This window comes from Suncus etruscus, chromosome 5 (assembly GCF_024139225.1).
Source record: "Suncus etruscus isolate mSunEtr1 chromosome 5, mSunEtr1.pri.cur, whole genome shotgun sequence".
Classification (NCBI taxonomy): domain Eukaryota; kingdom Metazoa; phylum Chordata; class Mammalia; order Eulipotyphla; family Soricidae; genus Suncus; species Suncus etruscus.
The window spans coordinates 59,895,965-59,914,995 of NC_064852.1; the positions used below are offsets into that span (position 1 = coordinate 59,895,965).

The 19,031-nt window shown below is 32.3% G+C and overlaps 1 protein-coding gene across 2 annotated transcripts in view; it reads left to right on the forward strand.

Moving 5' to 3' along the window:
• The window catches only part of DPP10 (dipeptidyl peptidase like 10), a 671,116-nt gene that overhangs the window by 588,761 nt on the left and 63,324 nt on the right, over positions 1-19,031 (forward strand). For both annotated transcript variants that reach the window (XM_049773821.1, XM_049773822.1), the window contains exons 10-11: positions 5,259-5,356; positions 17,269-17,392. In XM_049773821.1, the coding sequence (XP_049629778.1) occupies positions 5,259-5,356; positions 17,269-17,392 (222 nt within the window). The remainder of the gene's footprint in view (positions 1-5,258; positions 5,357-17,268; positions 17,393-19,031) is intronic.

Consider the following 19,031-nt stretch of genomic DNA (forward strand, 5'->3'; position numbering starts at 1 on the left):
AAAAGATGTGACTTTTCTAGTAACAATTTAACCACTTTTTATGATTGCCTCAGATTTTAACTATACCTTTTAACATTTTAACTATATTTTCTACCACAGGAATACTGAAAAGATTCCACATTGTTTTAAATGTCACATTCTATTAGATTAATATATGCAACTGAAGCTTCACCTGACAGTTTAAATAATAAAGTTGCAGTGTAAAATATAAACAAAAAACTATCTGTGAATAGATAGGATACTCACACATAACTGATCAGTTCCTGCTCTGCACAAATGTGAAGAAAATCAATCCCAGGGAAAGAACTTCATCTTATACTTTATTTCCCAAGAGGATTGCGAAAATTACAATACACACATAGGAATCATATCCATTAGATCTTCAAGGTACCTATTAAATTATGGACTTGATATTTGGATCTGGATACTTAATAAGGCAGACAAATAAATGAACAAATAAAAATACCTCAGAAATATAAACCATAATAGTAGAAAATACTAAATGCTTTGTTATTATTTAATCAGTTGTATTTAATATCTGAATAGCAGAGATAGGCATAAACTTATTATCTTTGTGTTCCTTAATTGTTTGAATCATGTGTGCTAATAATATTCTTTGTTTCCATAGAAAATTCTAGTGCTTTTATCATTTGATTCCTTTCACATGTGACATGATTTAATAAAGAGACAAACTACACGTCTAAGGGTTAATTAAGTACATTTACAAATGAAATAGATATTTTACAAAGAGGGGAAATTTCAAATGACTTGCAAAATGTTTATTATTGTACCTCTCAGTAAAACTGCTAGTACAGACTTGGATCTCAGAAGATATGGTGTCTTTTGAGAAAATGAATTAAATATGTCTTTGTCAAATGAACAAACAATTAAAACTCAGTTCTACTTAACACTATTGACAACTAATTGTGGATAATGTTATTAGATAGCCTCACAGTAAAGCATATAAAAATACAATATGTGTTGGGGTTGGAGCTGTGGTGCAAGAGGTAGGGCGTTTGCCTTGCACAAGCTAACCTAGAACGGACCGCTATTCAATCGCCTGGTGTCCTATATGGTACACAGAGCTGGGAGCTATTTCTGAGCAAAAAGGCAGGAGTAACCCCTGAGCATCACTGGGTGTGTCCCAACCCCCCCAAAAAATACAATAAATAAGTGATGAAGTTCCTGATTACCAAATATCATTGAAGTAATAATTAATATTTCTCACAGAAGTATGTTTTAAGTTGTATCTTTGATCCCTGAGGGAGTTTCAGTATAATTTTGGGTGTTTGTAAATTTTCAAACTTTATTTTCTACTCTTTTTAAATAGAAGTTTTCATATCTCATACAATTAAAACATTTTGATTTGTTTTTAAAAACTTATGCAATAGACTTTCTAAAATTAGCACTTTAGACACTGAAACAGTTAACACAAAAATGGGCTTCAATTTAAAATAAAGTAAAACTAGTGCAGAAAATACACAAATTGGTCAGATATAGTAATGAAAATGCACTAAACAAATATATTTGTATTTTACTTAATTCAGCATGATTCAGAACTCATAAAATACCCTATCATTAGCAATTCAGCACAAAACAGCTCCACACTTCTATCTCAGTAACCTCAGGTTAATCTTCTTAATTAAAACATTATCTCGTTTAATGACAATTTAGTTGCCAGTAAAATAAGGTTAATTATTATTGAAGCTTGTATTTCAGAATCATAGAGGGAGGATTCTGTGAATATGCAGTCTGTGTGCAAATGTGACTGTAAAAAACAAGTAGATGAACTTCCCTAATTTGCATATATTTAAACATATTAGAAGCAAATTAGAAGGTAGAAATATCCTTGCAATGTGTAAAGAATGCAAAAAATGATAGAATATTCCAAATGAGGTGATAGAATACTGGTGCATTTATTTTTTACACAGTTTGATATTCAGTTAAATTTTCCTCCTTTTGATATATAATTGTCCACAGTTATTGACAACTTTTGTTTTAAAGTAGAAAATATAAAAATAATATATACTGTTACAAGCAGAAACTTAAAATACTATAATCATGAAACTGCCTTCACAGAAGGTAATATCATGTCTTTTTGATAAACTATATCATGAAATTGTGTATCATTATATTTGATATTATCATTATCATTGATAATGACTCAGAAAATATCAGTTTTAATTCCCTTTTTTTAATCAGAAGCACAAATTTTACTTATAAATGATTTTATATTTTAATAACATAATTTTAATTCATTATTTTATTTCTTTGACCCATATAATATTTTTGCTTGTCTATATAACGTAATTTTGAGATATTTTTATCTACAGAAAAGAAATTACTTTGGTGAAAATTTTGACTTGTAACTTATTTAGTGTCTTATTTTTGTTAAAAAATAAAATAATAAATATATGCTTTTTAGCATTCTGTCATTGTTTCATGCCAAATAAATAGCAAATACTTGAACCCATATTCCTTTGATTCACAGATTAAAACTCGTGTTTTTGAATATGTGATTATCTCTTACCAGCTTATAACCTTGGCTGAGAAACTGGTTCCAAAAATCTTATTTAACAGCCAAACCTTAGAAATGCTAAAGGCTTTTGTATCATTAAACAAGAAATCAAATAAAGCTCACTAAATCTCTCTCACTCCACTCCCAGCACCTGTTAACAATAAAAAAAAAAAACAACAAAAACCCATTCATAGAACTATCTAGAAACCCACACAGATTGCCTTTATTGGGTGTGTTGGGTAGAGGGAGAAAGGTTTGATCTATATGCCAGAGTGATTCTTGACTGTGTTGAAGGGTGGTCATTCCTGCTTGTGTGCAGGAAACCAAATACAGTGTCAGAGATGGAACCTGAGGGTGAATGCAATGCATATGCCTTACCCTACCATCTCGACTGTCATTGTCTAAATGCTGATGATCTAAATATAGGTCTCGGTGAACTCATCTATTCGTGGCAGTTTCATTAAGAGTAATGTGGAGGGGCCGGAGAGAAAGCACAGCAGTAGGGAGTTTGCTTTGCATGCAGCCAACCAGGAGGGACCCGGGTTCAATTTCCGGCATCCCATATGATCCCAAGAGCCTGCAAGGAGTGATTTCTGAGCAAAGAGCCAGGAGTAACCCCTGAGTGCTACTAGGTGTGCCCCCCCTCACCCCAAAAAAGAGTACTGTGGTAAAAAAAAAAAAAAAGCTTTTAAGGACACAAAGCAAATTACTCAAGACAAATGTACCTAGTTTGGGAAAGTTTGAGATCGATTAAAATATTTATAAAATATGATACCAGAGCCTTCTCTTTGAGGCAGGTTCCTGATTTATCTTCCAAGAAACAATTTGCTACACGAATTGCTTGCATTATACATCTTTGTACCACATTTTTGTGGTGAGAGTTTTTCTTAACTTCTTCCTTTGACTCAAAATATCTGACCTGTGTGTGATGTACTCTCATAGATATGATAGAACATACTGTTTCATCAAGGTAAATGAGAATGTTTATTCTTTGAAGAGTTTAAGGTCAATAAAAATACTGAATGAGGGGCCTTAGCTCTGGTGCAGTGGTAGGTCGTTTGCCTTGCATGCAGCTGACCCAGGATGGATCGCAGTTCTATCCCCCTGGAGGCGTCCCATATAGTTCCCCAAGCCAGGAGCAATTCCTGAGCGCATAGTCAGTAATAACCCCTGAGTGTCACCGGGTGTGTCCCCCCCCCAAAAAAAACACACAACGGAATGAATGGTGCAGAGTTGTGCATTCCCCAGCCTCACATCTACAGCCTCCCTTTCTCAACATCCTAAAAATTGTTTTTTCATACAACTGATGAAATTACATTCTCTTGACATCATGACCTGATGTTTACAATTTTCAGTGAGGTCATGCATGATATTCTTATTGATAATTTTAGATTGTTTGGGTTTTAACAACTATAAATGGCATAAAAATGTTTTCTATCCTAAAAGAAATCTTCTGTATTCAACTGTTTCATTCTTTTGCTTTCCATTTTATGCCACTGACAAACACTATGAGAAAATAATTCATGAGGAGCTATTATTGCTTATAGTTTCAAGCCATTATTTAACTTTAGGTTTTGTTAAAATGAATCCATTAAACACAGATCTTCTTTACCGCTATTTTTTTATTTTTTGAGTTTTATTCTTGTAAGTCACTTCACTTCTAGTTTCTTTTTGTACTCTGTATATTTTATATTGTTTTTACTATATAGCATCTGGCTCCAATATCATATCCATATATACAATAAGCCATAGGTAATCACCTTTCATTTAAATCACTTATTCAGGTAAAAATTCTTGCATTTACTTATGGGTAGTGTTATTTAGGCTTGTGAAAGTTTTTATTTCTGCTGTCTATATGCTCAAAGAATATCTAGAAAAGAAGTGGAGGACATTGCTTGGAATAAAATGAAATAAAATGATAAAAATTAAGAGTATCTGTGTTTTAAAATATGGCTTCTCTGCTGTTGGATATTTACCTTCACAGTGTTCTTAGCTTCTCATTTAATCTGTAAAATGGCTAAAATTATATCTTAGGACTGTACTATAAACATTAAGTCTTTTAACATGGAGTATGAATCAAAAGTATGATGATCTACAGGCTGAATATCATTTCATAAAATTTGGTGCACTGCATTTAAATGACATATTTTACCATTGTCTTTTCATTCTTTGTTAGATACTTAAGAAAATCAACTCCATGGCCCATTTCCCAAGAGTCAGTTATTTCCTATCTAGTATTCATTAAATTTTAAATGAATCCTAGGGTGATTAACACAATGGGACAGGGAGAGTATTGTGGAATTTTGAGTATACAGCAGCTGAATTGAGGTGCTTTTTTTTTTTTAATCTTTATTCTTTTTTGTTTTTCTTTGTACTTAACCACTTTCTCTCATTGCATTTCCTATCCTGAGATGTGAGTACATTTTCATCTACTAGTTCCTTTAGCCAGGCATTCTATTTTCTATTATTCTAAAGAAATAATATAGTATCGATGCCTAATGAAAAGAATTATCATGATTTTCTATCAACTTTAATTGTCAGACTAAAATGCTTGAGAACAGCAATTTTCAAAACCAATTGAAAGTAATCAAGTTGTTGAATTTAAAATCATTTTTACCTTAGAGAAATAAAACTTGTCCCCATTCTAATACAAAAGTGTAATGAATCAAAATGCATTTCTATTATTCTCAATGTATTTATTGCTTAATGTATTTGCATTATAACTTTCATTTTCTCAAAGGCAGGTCAAGTGAATCCAACAGTCAAATTATATGTTGTAAATCTATATGGACCAACTCATACTTTGGAACTCATGCCACCTGATAGCTTTAAGTCAAGGTATGCAATTTTAATTTCACTTTTACTGGGAAATAGATATTTTAACTCTAATTATCATTTTGTTGCAATTTAGACAGAGATGTGATTAGCTCAATATCCGCTTTAAAATAAAGCTAGGGTTTAATCCATTACTTTAAGAATGAAATCATTCTGGGTCTTTTGTTCTTAAGAAGCACTTCAGGTTTCAAGATGATTAGCAGCATACAGAATTTCCAAAAAATAGGTAATTGTAAAAATTATATTTATTTGCAGATGTGAAGATAAATAATTCCTATTGGACTTCATATTTAAAAATATCTTATTAAAGAAAGTTTCTGATTAAAAACATATTTTTCCATAATGGCTTACATATCTTTCACAATAGTATTTTAGATACATATTAACATTGAGTCAGGGGAATACCCATCACCAACTATGTATTATTACATGTATTATTATATCAATTATATTATATGTTATGTTATGTCACTATATTATGTTATGTTAGTTTACCTCATTATTTAATCAATTTTGTCTCTTGAATAAATTCTTACAATAAAAATGTTTAAATACAAAAAAAGAGAAATAAATTAATATTTAAACAGCAGTTCTACCTAAGTAAGGTTTTACATAATACAAATTTACAAAAAGAAATTTGATAGCCAAACTTAATAAGGTGCCTGTCAAGATGACAGGTTGGGGTCAAGGGAATGAAAGGGAACCTGGGAAGACTGGTGGAGGGAAGTTGACACTGGTGGTGGGATTTGTTTAGACACATTGTATGTATGAAACTCAGTTATGAATAACAATAAATCACGGTGCCTAACACAAAAAAAATTTAAGTTTTGAAAGTAACATTCTATCTATTTACTTACCTTATAAAAATGCTATTATTACTTTGCATTTATTACCATTTTAATCCTACCAAAAATGTCAGAATAGTTGTTATCATTTTCATCTTCCTTTTATACTTAAAACCACGGAGGTACAGAGAACTCAGCTAACTCTCAAGACCTCACAGCAACTAAATGGTATGTCTGAATATGAATAGAAATGCAAATGTACAACATTTGCAAAAATTGCCCCCAAATTCTACCATTTCTCTGGCTCTTCTGTTAAGTACTTCCTTAATCTTCTTGTTTTACGGGAGTGTAATATCCTATTGTAGGAAGTTAACAACATTTATTTAACCAGTTGCCCCCTGGCTTGTATTTTGATTGCCTCTAATGTATCTTTTAGCTTAGTTTGGAGGGTGCAGGCCACATCCTGTGCGGCGCTCACAGGCTATTTCTGGTTCTTTGCTCTGGAGTGACCCCTAGTGATGGACGGTGTTGGGGCATCTAACCAGGCTCTTGGCTGACTGCAAAATTATGCATGTACTTTACCCCTGCGGCAAGAGCAATATCACAACAGGCCAGCCAATAAAAATAAATAAATAAATAAATAAATAAATCTTATTAAAAAGAATAACATGCCTAAATTTTTGTACCTTTTGGGGCAGATGGACAGCTTCCTCCCCATAATGTAGTAATATTTCTATAGCTAGTTTTTAAGACAGGGAGTTTCACTGAGATATTGTTTTCCATTCTGAACGTAAAAGACATTTTTTTTTGTTTTTCGGGCACACCTGTTTGATGCTCAGGGGTTACTCCTGGCTACGCTACATTGCCCCTGGCTTGGGGGTATCATATGGGATGCCAGGGAATCAAACCTTGGTCCTTTCCTTGGCTAGCGCTTTCAAGGCAGACACCTTACCTCTAGTGCCATCTCGCTGGCCCCAAAAGACATATTTTTAATGAAGTTTAAATTGAATTTGTAACAGTAGCATGTATTTTATCATTAGTAGTTTTTCATTAGTGAAAAACTAACTGAAGAACCATGCATATTTTGAAATCCAGATTGGGGCTCAAAATCCAAGAGTGATTCTCTAAATGTGGCAATTTAAAAAGAATTGAATGGCCTAAATGTTTTATGCACACTTACATATTACACACATATTTACACACAGAAATATTTCTGAATATGGAAAATAGATTCACATTTTAGGACAATGATAAAAGACTAAGCTCATTGTTTAGGTTTGTGTGTGTGTGTGTCTGTGTATATTGATAATATCAACAATCAATGATGTTGATTGATAAATTAGAGAACTCAAACAAAAATTCCACTCATGTTATTTCATTAATGTGTTTGGGAAGTTTTTATTAAATAGGAGATTCTCCTTGATAATATATTTTTCTGTGCATGAAAATTATTTCTATTTAAGAAAGTAAAACAAATCTATGGAATGTTTACATTGGAAGGGACTCCTTTAAGTAGCTAGAATAGACACTTTTTCTTTTGGAATAGTCCATATTCCCACTTGAACACATGTCCCTCTCTTTACTTCCTTTCATATTTTTAATTATATATAGAAAGATATCTTTAGTTAAATAATTGAGTGCCTCCTATAATTTGTTTATTGTATTGGTGGAAAAGATAAATTTTAAACAGAAGAAATATTGTCAATAAAATAGAAGGCATAGTTGACACTAGAAAAATAACATAAGGTAAAACCTATTTAAAATTACAAAAAGTTAGTTCAAATCACTAAAACATGGAACAAATGCATGCACACACACCATACACATGTATAAAATAAGCAATTGTGTAAAGTATTGTATTCTTGTTATTTATCTTTGGGTTATGCTGAATGGTGCTGGAGAGCTACTTCAGGCTCTCCTTGAGATTACCCATGGATATTCTCAAGAGACATTGTGATGCAGGTAGTAAACTGAGTCCTTATCTTTGTAGCAAATGGACTATCAAGTTATCTTTGAAGCCCAATGGTAGCTTTTCTTTTTTTGTTTGTTTTGTTTTGTTTTGTTTTGTTTTGGGCTACACTGGTGGCACTAAGGGGTTACTCCTGGGTAAGGGGACCATATGGAATGCCAGGGGCGAATCCTTGTCCATCCTGGGTCACATGCAAGACCCGTGTCCTACCGTGTGCTAGCACTCTGGCCCTTCATTGTGGTTCTTGACTTACTCTTTTTCTGGAATGTAAGTAGTGCTCTGAATATATAATAAATTTTTCCCATATACTCGAGTATAAGCTGACCTAAGTATAAGCCGACCCTCCTAATTTTACCCTAAAAACTGGGAAAACTTAGTGACTCGAGTCTAAGCTGGAGTGGAAAATGCAGTAACCACTAGTAAATTTCAAAAATAAAAATATATACCCAAAACAATTACAATAATTGAGGAATCAGTAGGTTAAATGTTTTTTTTTATATTTATTGCTAAAGAAAAACTATAAACTAGCAACAATAACTTTAAAACATTAAAGTGCAGAAAACCATAGTTAGGTAATCAAGCTAAATCACAAAGTTTAAAATTCTTCAAAACTGGATTCCCTTTCCTCATCATCTCTATGTCCAAACAGAACTTCAGCTGTATCTGATATGAGGGTATCAGTATCGACATTGTCATCATCACTGAGTTCACAGATATATCATCACTGCTGTCAGTCTCATACAAAGTGCAGAATATTGTGGGTTAATTAGTTCAATGGCATACACTTCAGTTCAGTTGCCTACTTCTTTAGCTCAGCTGTGACTTGTGGACTGAACTGCCTCCTCCCGCAGACAGTAGAAGATGACTTGAGACTACATGTGTGCCCACCAAATCAAGTAACGTGTATTACCTGAGTATAAACTGAGTTTAGAATTTTTTCTAAGCCAAGATCAAGATATTCTGCACATTTTTTTGCTGAAAATCTCGGCTTATAATCGAGTATATATGGTAGGTTAAAAAAGTTTGAATTATTTCCCTCTCAACCTTTAATTTGTAATTTACTCTTCCGAGCCTGAAGTCTATAGTCCTAAAACAATAAGTTCTGATTTTTAAATGTTTTAACATACCAAAGATAATATATAGTATTTAGGGTATTTCATTGCATGTAGTTTATTCTAGTTTTAAATCCCACTCAAGCATATGGTTCCATTAATACCACAAAGGGTCATTCCTAAGCAAAGAGCCAGGGAGAGTCCCCATGCGTCTCCAGCTATGAAGGTGTGGTTGACCTCCAAATGTATTAAATTTAAATATTTTTATTTGTTAGCCTGTGGCACCCAGTGGCCTAAGTATTCAGGTTTTTCAACTTTGTGCCCAAGATTCACTTCTCTTATAGTGCTTAGGAGGATTTTATGTGCTGTTAGGGATCAAACATGTATTAGCCACATGCAATGCAAAACAATACAATTAGTATGATTTTTCCAATCCTAATAATACTGTAAAATATGTGAGAGGAAAACCAATTTTATAGTATCTGGGTTTCTTTCTTATATGAATTAGTGCATTTAGATCTTGGTTTTGTTTATTAATAGATTTATCATGTATAATATTATAGAGTATTATTAAATTAAATTCTTCTAAGAGAGAGTTACCATCTTTGAGAATTCAAGTATACATGTTTTTTAAATAATTGAGGTCAATTATAATAAAATTAGTCACAAAATCAGTCAGTGGTCCTCAAACTATGGCCCGCGGGCCACATATTGTATTTGTATCTGTTTTGTTTCTTCATGGCAAAATAAGATATATGCAGTGTGCATAAGAATTCATTCATAAGTTTTGTTTTTACTATAGACAGACCCTCCAATGGTCTGAGGGACAATGAACTGGCCCCCTGTTTAAAAGTTTGAGGACCCCTGATTCTAGATATAGCAAAAGGATATAATACCCTAAAATTGGAAGAGAAGTTTGCAGAATAGCATTGCATTCCTCTAGGTAAAAAAGAGCAATGTGGAGGAAGAGCAATGTGAAGTACAAATCCTTAAATTCAACTAAAGATTGTTGATTTGGTAATAAACTTTGTCTTTAATTTGGAGGAATAAGTTATTCCTTATTTAAATTATGTTCATAAGAATTTTGCATATTCTCGATTATGGTCTTGGTAAAGTGCAAACTCTATACTATGTGAGAGATACCAAACTGTGTAAGATTTTTGGTGGGGTTGGAGGATAAAACTTATTAAAAATTTGTATCTCCAAATATTCATCTATGTTTCAGTTTTATAAAAATATATCACTTTACTCCTAGTCATAGCTTTAGTCAAAACTATCCAGAAAGTGTCGGGGCTGGAGCAGTGGCACAGGTGGTAGGGCATATGCCTGGCACTTGCTAACCTAGAATGGATTCCCCCCGGCATCCCATAAGGTCCCCCAACTCAAAACGATTTCTGAGTGCATATTAAGGAGTAACCTCTGAGCATCACCAAGTGACCCCCCCCAAATAAAACCTATCCAGAAAGAAATATTAATGTTTTATCATCTGCATTTAGGCACTTTGAATACGTTTTATTTGTATAGGTCCAAAGAAACACAAACATAAAATATTGATTTCTGTGTTTTTCCAAAAAATGTTGTGTATATCTAACTGTATATTTTAGCTCTTCTTTTTTTAAATTTGTTATAGGAGTATAAAGCTTTTACTGTTGAATAAATAGTAGCTCAGTAGAAATTTGCTAAGAAACTATCGTGACCTCTCTACTTAGATATAAGCATGAGATCAAAAGAGCATATAATTTTTCAATATTTATAAAGCAGGGCATAGTAAATAAAATATGACACACACAGGAGAAGTAATAATTAAAATTAATTTAAATATGGAATTATTAGGGCTGGAGCAGTGGCGCAGTGGTAAGGTGTCTGCCTTGCCTACACTACCCTAGGACGGAGTGCAGTTTGATCCTCTGGGGTCCCATATGGTTCCCCAAACCAGGAGCAATTTCTGAGCTCACAGTCAGGAGTAAGCCCTGAGCATTACCGCGTGTGACCCAAAAACTAACTAACTAACTAACTAACTAACTAACTAAAGAATTATTAATAAAATTAGGGCAAATTCTTAAGAAAGCACTCAAAGAAATAAGAATATCTTGAGTCCCAAGAGCAAAGGGATATTTGTTGCCTCGTGTGTTGCAGAGAAAGGCACATGTAGAAACATGAAAAGCCTTATAGATGAAGAATAGGATAAACTAACAGGATAAAGGTTCACAGAATGAGAACCTCACTGATTGCTCAACTATGTCCGAAGGGGGAGTAGGGTTCAAGAATAAATACAGGGGCCGGGAAGGTGGCGCTAGAGGTAAGGTGTCTGCCTTACAAGCGCTAGCCAAGGAACGGACCGCGGTTCGATCCCCCGGCGTCCCATATGGTCCCCCCCAAGCCAGGGGCGATTTCTGAGCACATTGCCAGGAGTAACCCCTGAGCGTCAAACGGGTGTGGCCCAAAAACCAAAAAAAAAAAAAAAAAAAAAAAAAAGAATAAATACACAGAATTCAGCCTCCTCTTAAATGTTGAGTACTTGCATAGAATTTTTGTTGGCAAAATAGTCTCACTATGGATTCCAGCCTTTTCTAAATGCAAAAATGTGTTGGAGAAAAGCAAGGAAGATCACACAATTGTTAGTCACATTGTGTTTGATCTGAACACTGTGTGGAGTGACCATTGAGTAGACAACCAAGATCTTTGAGCATTAAAAAGTGTGCCCCACTTCCCAAAAATGAAAGATGTGTTAAAGAATTGATTTGGCAGGTAGAAATATTCTACAATAATAATATATTAGTTATCATTGTCTTGGAAAGTTATCATATGCAAGAATTCACAACATTTGTTATGAGCCACCTGAAAGTATTGCCTTCCTGTTTATTATTTTGTCATTATATTTTGTCTTTGTCATGTGTGCGAACATAGGTAATGTTTTTCATTCTCTCTTCTCTAAGACAAACTCACATGAACACACTATTATTTGTTTTTTTTTTCTCAATATATGTCATTTTTTAAAATTTTCCATTGTTTCTGGTGTGACTGGCAGTAACTTAAGCTCTTTGTATTAGTATATGATGGACAAGAAGTATACTCAATAACAACTGCTTCCAGTTATTTGTTTATTTTACTTTAACTTTTTAGGGTATTTTTTGGGGGGCCACGGCCGATGACACTCAGGGTTACTGGCTTTGCACAGCCACGTGCTATCACTCTGGCCCCAACTTTTTAGTTTTATTTTCTATTTTTTATTTTAATTTTTCTAAGTTAAATCCATTTGCTTCTTGTAAAGTCATAAATGTGATTTATGTATGCAAATATAAAGACTAAATTTTGCTTTCTAGTACTAATAGAAGTATTCCTTTGTTATTGTCAGTATTCCCATAAATTAAAATCATATAAAATATGCTTTATTTTTACAATGTCAAAGAATACATAAACTTATAAATAGCATAGATTTTCTCTTTTTTTATAACTTTTTTGTTGTTGTTTTGTTTCGTTTTTGGGCCACACCCAGCGGTGCTCAGGGATTATTCCTGGCTATCGGCTCAGGAATCACTCCTGGCAGACATGGGGACCATATGGGACGCGGGGATTCGAACCAACCACCTTGGGTCCTAAGTTGGCTGTTTGCAAGGCAAATGCCGTTGTGCTATCTCTCCGGCCCCAAATCGCATAGATTTTTTATACCTTATTAATATCATCACATGTTCTCTTCATTGAAATGTCTGATATCATTTGAAGTAGTTTAATCTCTTACTAATTATTAACCAAAATAATGAATTACTTTGCAGTAGTTTAAACCATATATTTTTTGTATTTTCTAGGCATGTCTATTTTTTAAATTATGTTCAAGTGATTTTTAAAATGGCAATTGATAAAACAATTCAATACTTGTTAAATAATAAACTATATTTATTCCTATTTTGATTTTTGTATTATCCTAGTAATCATATAGGACTTCATTTTTAACATTTCTTAAATTACTGATAATGAGACATCATGTTGCTCATAAGTAATCAGATATAGTAGAAAGAGTAATAACATGCTTCAGAAAGATGACCTCCTATAAATTAAACTTACTTACAAAATATGCAAGATCATTCTTATCTCAGAGAAGATGTCTTAAATTTTAGTTGTTTGTTGATAATTTTATTTATTAGTTCATAAGTAAGAACAGAATAGAGCCAAAAAAAATTACAACAGGTGAAGTGCTAGCTTTGCAAACAGGTTCAATTCCTGGCACCTCATGTTATGTTCCAAAAATGACTGAGAGTGGTCCCGGTAGTCTTGATGAAGAGCCAGGAGTAAATTTTGACCATATCTTGGTATGATACCAAACCATTAAAAAAAAAACCTATAAAATAAATTTAAATTTTTCATTATTTGAAATAAATGGTTTTAAAATAAGTTAAAAATTTACGTCAGCTTAATGAAATTCATAATTAAATTCCTATTTGCTTCCTCATACCCTCTCATTTAAACTAAATTTGTGATTTATCTAAAGGTAAACAAATACAGATTACAAATATAATTTAAAAAATGTTTCATTTCTTATATTAATATTTGAATTATGCTGTGTTTTCATTCTCCATAACATGGTATGGTAAGAACTAAAATAATATCCCTCTTGTCTACCCTTCGACACAGCAGGAGTTTCATGACTTATTTCATCTTAATGCGAGAACATATTTTACAAGTTGTTACTCTATAATTTTAAATCATTAGACATTCAGTGCTTTTGCTGGAAAATTAGATATTAATTTTAAATCATACAGTTAAGTTCTAGTGAGAAAATTTGTTATTATAATAAATTATGCCGATATATTTACAGGCTAGACTTTTGTCAAAATGTTTTTTGTTTGTTTGTTTTTACCATTTTGAGAAGTGATTATCCTTTGTTTCAGACAGTGGTGTGTCACTGGTTTCTCCTTGCTGTTTCTGACAGTATTTTATTCACTTGAAATCTATGTTTAGACATTTACCTTTTGTAACCCATTCCTCTGTCTGTGACATCATATTTCTCTGTGTGTTTCTGTGTGTGTGTACTTACACTGCTATACTATTACTTCCTTATTTTTTTCTCCTGCTTTTCTTCTCTTGCTCTCTTCATATTCCTTTGAAGTAGCCATCATTCACATTTCATTCTACTAAGGAATATTTATTCCAAGAAAATGTAATTAAGACATGTATGTTTGTAGAAGGTTTTTAAGTGACACTTCTTACAAAACTGCATAATGATTTAACAAAGCTTATGTCGGCATTAGCCATGAGCTGAACATAAATGCTACACAAAATATGTAGAGATCTTGGATCATCTTAAAGAAAGTATGCTCAGAGTAGACACATGCATGCGCGTGCGTGTACACACACACACACACACACACACACACACACCATCGCTCATATACACATGCACTCACACACTATGTGATATTTGCTGTGAAAAAAAATGAGATTATTTGACAGAGCATCAGTCAAAAATTCATGCAATTTCTCTCATACATGTGTGCCCATGATACTGGGCCTTCATTCTACTTGCCTTGTGAACAATTAGATCTCCTGTGCCAGACTACCCGGTGGTCAGAAAGTCTTTCTTGACTTTAGTGCAATCCTGCTAACCTGCTTGTCTCTGTCTCTGTGGCTAAAGAGGACCTAATCCTCGAGGACTCCCTGGGTTTTCCAGAACCATGGAGATTAGGAACAAGCAGCAGAACCTTTTAAGAGAAAGGGACACTTTTCTGTCTACTGGTCATGGGACACAAGATCTAATATGTTCATGAGATGGAGATCAAGGAAGACAGACATATCTGCAGCAGGCAGGCTAAGAATGTGACATTTCCAGGTAAGGGTGCTTCTCTAATTCTCATGCAGAGAAAGCCTAAATATTTGAGCAATATAGATAAATTTATATAAATATAAAGAGATGTGCAAAGTTAGTAAAAGATCTTAGATTTTAGAACAAAGAAAAAAAATCTAGTTAGGTTTTATTACATGTTTAATTCCTCCATTCTTATGTATCAAACTCTACTTTAATTTTTATTAGTAATATTTTCAATGATTAACAAGAAAATTTCAGTAATTTTAAGCTACCCTGGACCATTTTATAAAAATAATTTTAAAAATAACTTTCATCTCTCAGATTATAAATAAGTTATATATTAGACATAATATGATTATATTTTTCTTTAAATATCACCCTGGATAAATATAGAAATGATCACATCATTTAATCAAAGATAAAGTAAGTGGTATAACAATAAATAAATGATGTCAATATAGAAGTATTTATCTTCTTTCTTAGAAAACCATATATTACTTCAGTTAATAGGAAATTTTTATTAGATTAAAATAATTTAATTTTTCAGTTATAATTATATGCCTTCATTAATATGTCATTAATTTATTGCTTTGTAAGAAATTAAATTATCAATATATATATATATGTATATATATACATATATATATATATATCTTTTTTTGGTTTTTGGGTCACACCCAGCGTTGCTCTGGGGTTGCTCTTGGCTGTCTGCTCAGAAATAGCTCCTGGCAGGCAGGGGAAAGCATATGGGACACCAGGATTTGAACCAACCACCTTAGGTCCTGGATCAGCTGCTTGCAAGGCAAACACCACTGTGCTATCTCTCCGGGCCCAAATTATCAATATTTTAACTTTGCATTTAAATTAGCTATGCCAACTAATTGTCATAACTTAGTAAATACTGTCCTGATAGTATATTTTTTCTTAATGCAATTTCTCTAAATAGATTAAAGGTTAATACCTATATTACCACTTTTTAAAGTTCAGAGCGCTTCAATATGATAATATATGCAAAATAACCAATTTAAACAAAGCACAGTAAGGAAAGTAAATATGAATATAATTTAAAGAATCACAAATCCATTTGTAACTCCAAAGTCTAGGTAAGTAGCATATATTATTCAGAGTTGTCTTCTTACTCTATTTACGGAACATTATATTATGGTTTTCCTGAGTTGCTAGACAATTTTCAAGTGAGACTAATCTGGTTATGAAAGCTGCCAGATGTCTTGAAGAGATTGTTGAAGAAAACTTGGCAAGCTTTCTGGTGAAGAAGTTAGACTTGCCCTTGGGCTGACATCTGCACTTCAATGGGCTAATAGTTTTTTAGAGGAATCAGTGGTATTAAACGTGTGAGATTTGTGTAACTGAAGGTCCAGGGAGGTTACTTGTGTCAGTCTTTCTTTTTTGAATGTGATTTGTCTGTTACAAACAAACTGAACATATTAATTTTAAGACAATGCTCAAATGCTAATTTTAGCTATTCCAAAATACTTCATCTATTCAGAAGCTGAGTAAACTTTATAAATTTATTGTAAATTAAGTTTATGTATTGTATGGGGTTTAATGGGGATTCTGTAATATGAAAGTGTTCATACATATACTCTATGAAAAAATATAACACAATAAAAATTATATAAACTTTTCCAGTCAACAAACAGAATTTGGTTATCATGAGCCTCAATCCAAGCCTCGTTAACAAACTTTATTAACATTAACAAACTTCAGTTTCATTTCTTTAAGTTTGTTTTCCTTATTATTTTCAGACATTTTTTAAAGATGCTACTGTAGTAAAAATATTCCAATATTTGAGTGATTTTGACACTTGTCCATGACTCAAAGATATAATCAAACTGCTTGTAGTGCAATATTTAAAGATCAATACCATGGGAACCAGGAATAATCAACAATTGCTTGCCAATGTTGTTTAAATTTTAATTTTTTACTTGGTTAATTTTTGAGAAAGCAAATCAATCAAGTTTTAAAAAGTTATACTTATTCTACTCGTGTTTAACCAAAGTATTTTAAAGTTTCATATATTGAGTATCTTGATTTTTAATCTCCTCTTTTATAATGCTACTTTTTAATGTTCTTTCAAATCGTTGTATATTTGTTTGTATACATGTTCATCTATAATTGTGATCACATATGCTAACAGTGTAAGCAGTTATGTGCTAATATACATTGATTAAATGAATATTATAACATTTTATAATGCTTAATTGCATATATGACTTTAGAAGCATGTATTACTGATCTTTTCATGCTAGTATCTCTAAACATAAACTTTAATTTTGTTTCAATGCTAGAGAATACTATATCACTATGGTTAAGTGGATAAGCAATACCAAGACAGTGGTGAGATGGTTAAATCGGCCTCAGAACATCTCAGTCCTAACAGTGTGTGAGACCACTACTGGTGCTTGTAGTAGAGTGAGTATAATTATTTCACTTTTATGTCTAAAATGATATTTTATGCTAACTCTAAAAGGAATGTCAGCCAACATTGAGAAAAGACTTTAATATCCAATTTCCAAAAGTCACTGGAAGAAAGGCATTCCATTAGGAATCCTTACTTTAAACTATAAAGTCTCTAAACTTTGAACTGAGAAAAATGGTAAATGAAAGAAAGCACATTAATTCAAATTTTAAATAGTTTTGTAGTCTGGAGAGAATAGTTCACTAGTTTTATTCTAATATGGGCCTTCAGTTCATATTTTTATTTAAATTTTAATATGTTTCTAAAGTAAACTAAAATAATTTTATAAACTGTTCTTAGGGGTGGAGTGATAGTAGAATAAGTAGGGGTCTTGCTTTACATGCTGCCAACCTGACTCTGATCCCCTGGAATGCCGTATGGTACCCTATGCCCTCAGATATTAACCCTGAGTACAGAGCCCCAAAACAGCCCTGAGTACAATAGGGTGTGGTCCAGAGACCTAAATAAATAAAATTAAACTACATATACATATATACAACAGTTCTTAAACCATTGTGTCTTTTTAAAATTTTATATTTGTATTTCTCTTATCAGGTTTCAGAAACCTGGAATAGTTTTTATATGTAATGTTTAAGTTCATTACATAGTAAATGTTGCATCCATTTTAAGTTGCTATATTCTGGGTACTTGGTTAAAATATTCTCAAGTATTTAGCAACAGAATTTTTCAAATTTTTTCTGGGTATGTTGTAATAAACATTGGCAGACAAATGTGTCTGTTATTTTCATCTATAGACAATGTAATATTATATATTTGATGACCATTTTTAGATGTTAAGTAATAGGATAAATACACAGATGCTGACATAATTAATTGCAGAAAATGTCCTATGTTAAATAGATAGTTTTTAGACTACCCTGCTATTTATGATAGAAACATCATATTCTGGGAAAACAAGGTAGAAATTGCACATATGATGAAAAATATGTCAGCAAAATATAGATATTGTAAGAGTTACCTAAATTCTTAGCTGTAATGTACAGATCATAACAAATAGAAAATTTTTATATTTTCATAATTTGTTGAGAGTTTGGAGGTCTAAAAGCAAATTTAGAACTTGCACTGAAATTCCTGAGAATTCAACTCAATTTAGGAAAAAGTTGAATTAGGAAATATTTTAGATTCCTTCAAATACAACTTTAAATTAAATCCCGATGGGAGAAATTTATCAGCTTGCAAATCAGCCATGTGTCACAGTAAAATTTACTATTTTTATTTACTATAAAAGAAAATGGGAAAAATATAATTTTCAATAAAGTCACATTCAAATTTAAAATATTCAATAAGATATGTTACTAACATATAAAAGAACCCATAAATCATGCCCCCAAATAATAAATATGTGATGTATTAAACATGGGAATTTTAGAGAACTTTTAGAAAAATAGTTAAGAACTAAAGAAAAAGAGCCCTTATTAACAGATAGACTCCATATTAGTAAAGATGGATAAACTATAAAAATTATACTATTTTTCAGTAACTCAAAATGTAACCTGAGAGTTTTTAATTGCCTGAATGGGGGTTGGAGATACGGTACAGTGTACAGGATGGTTTCATTGCATGCAATTCACC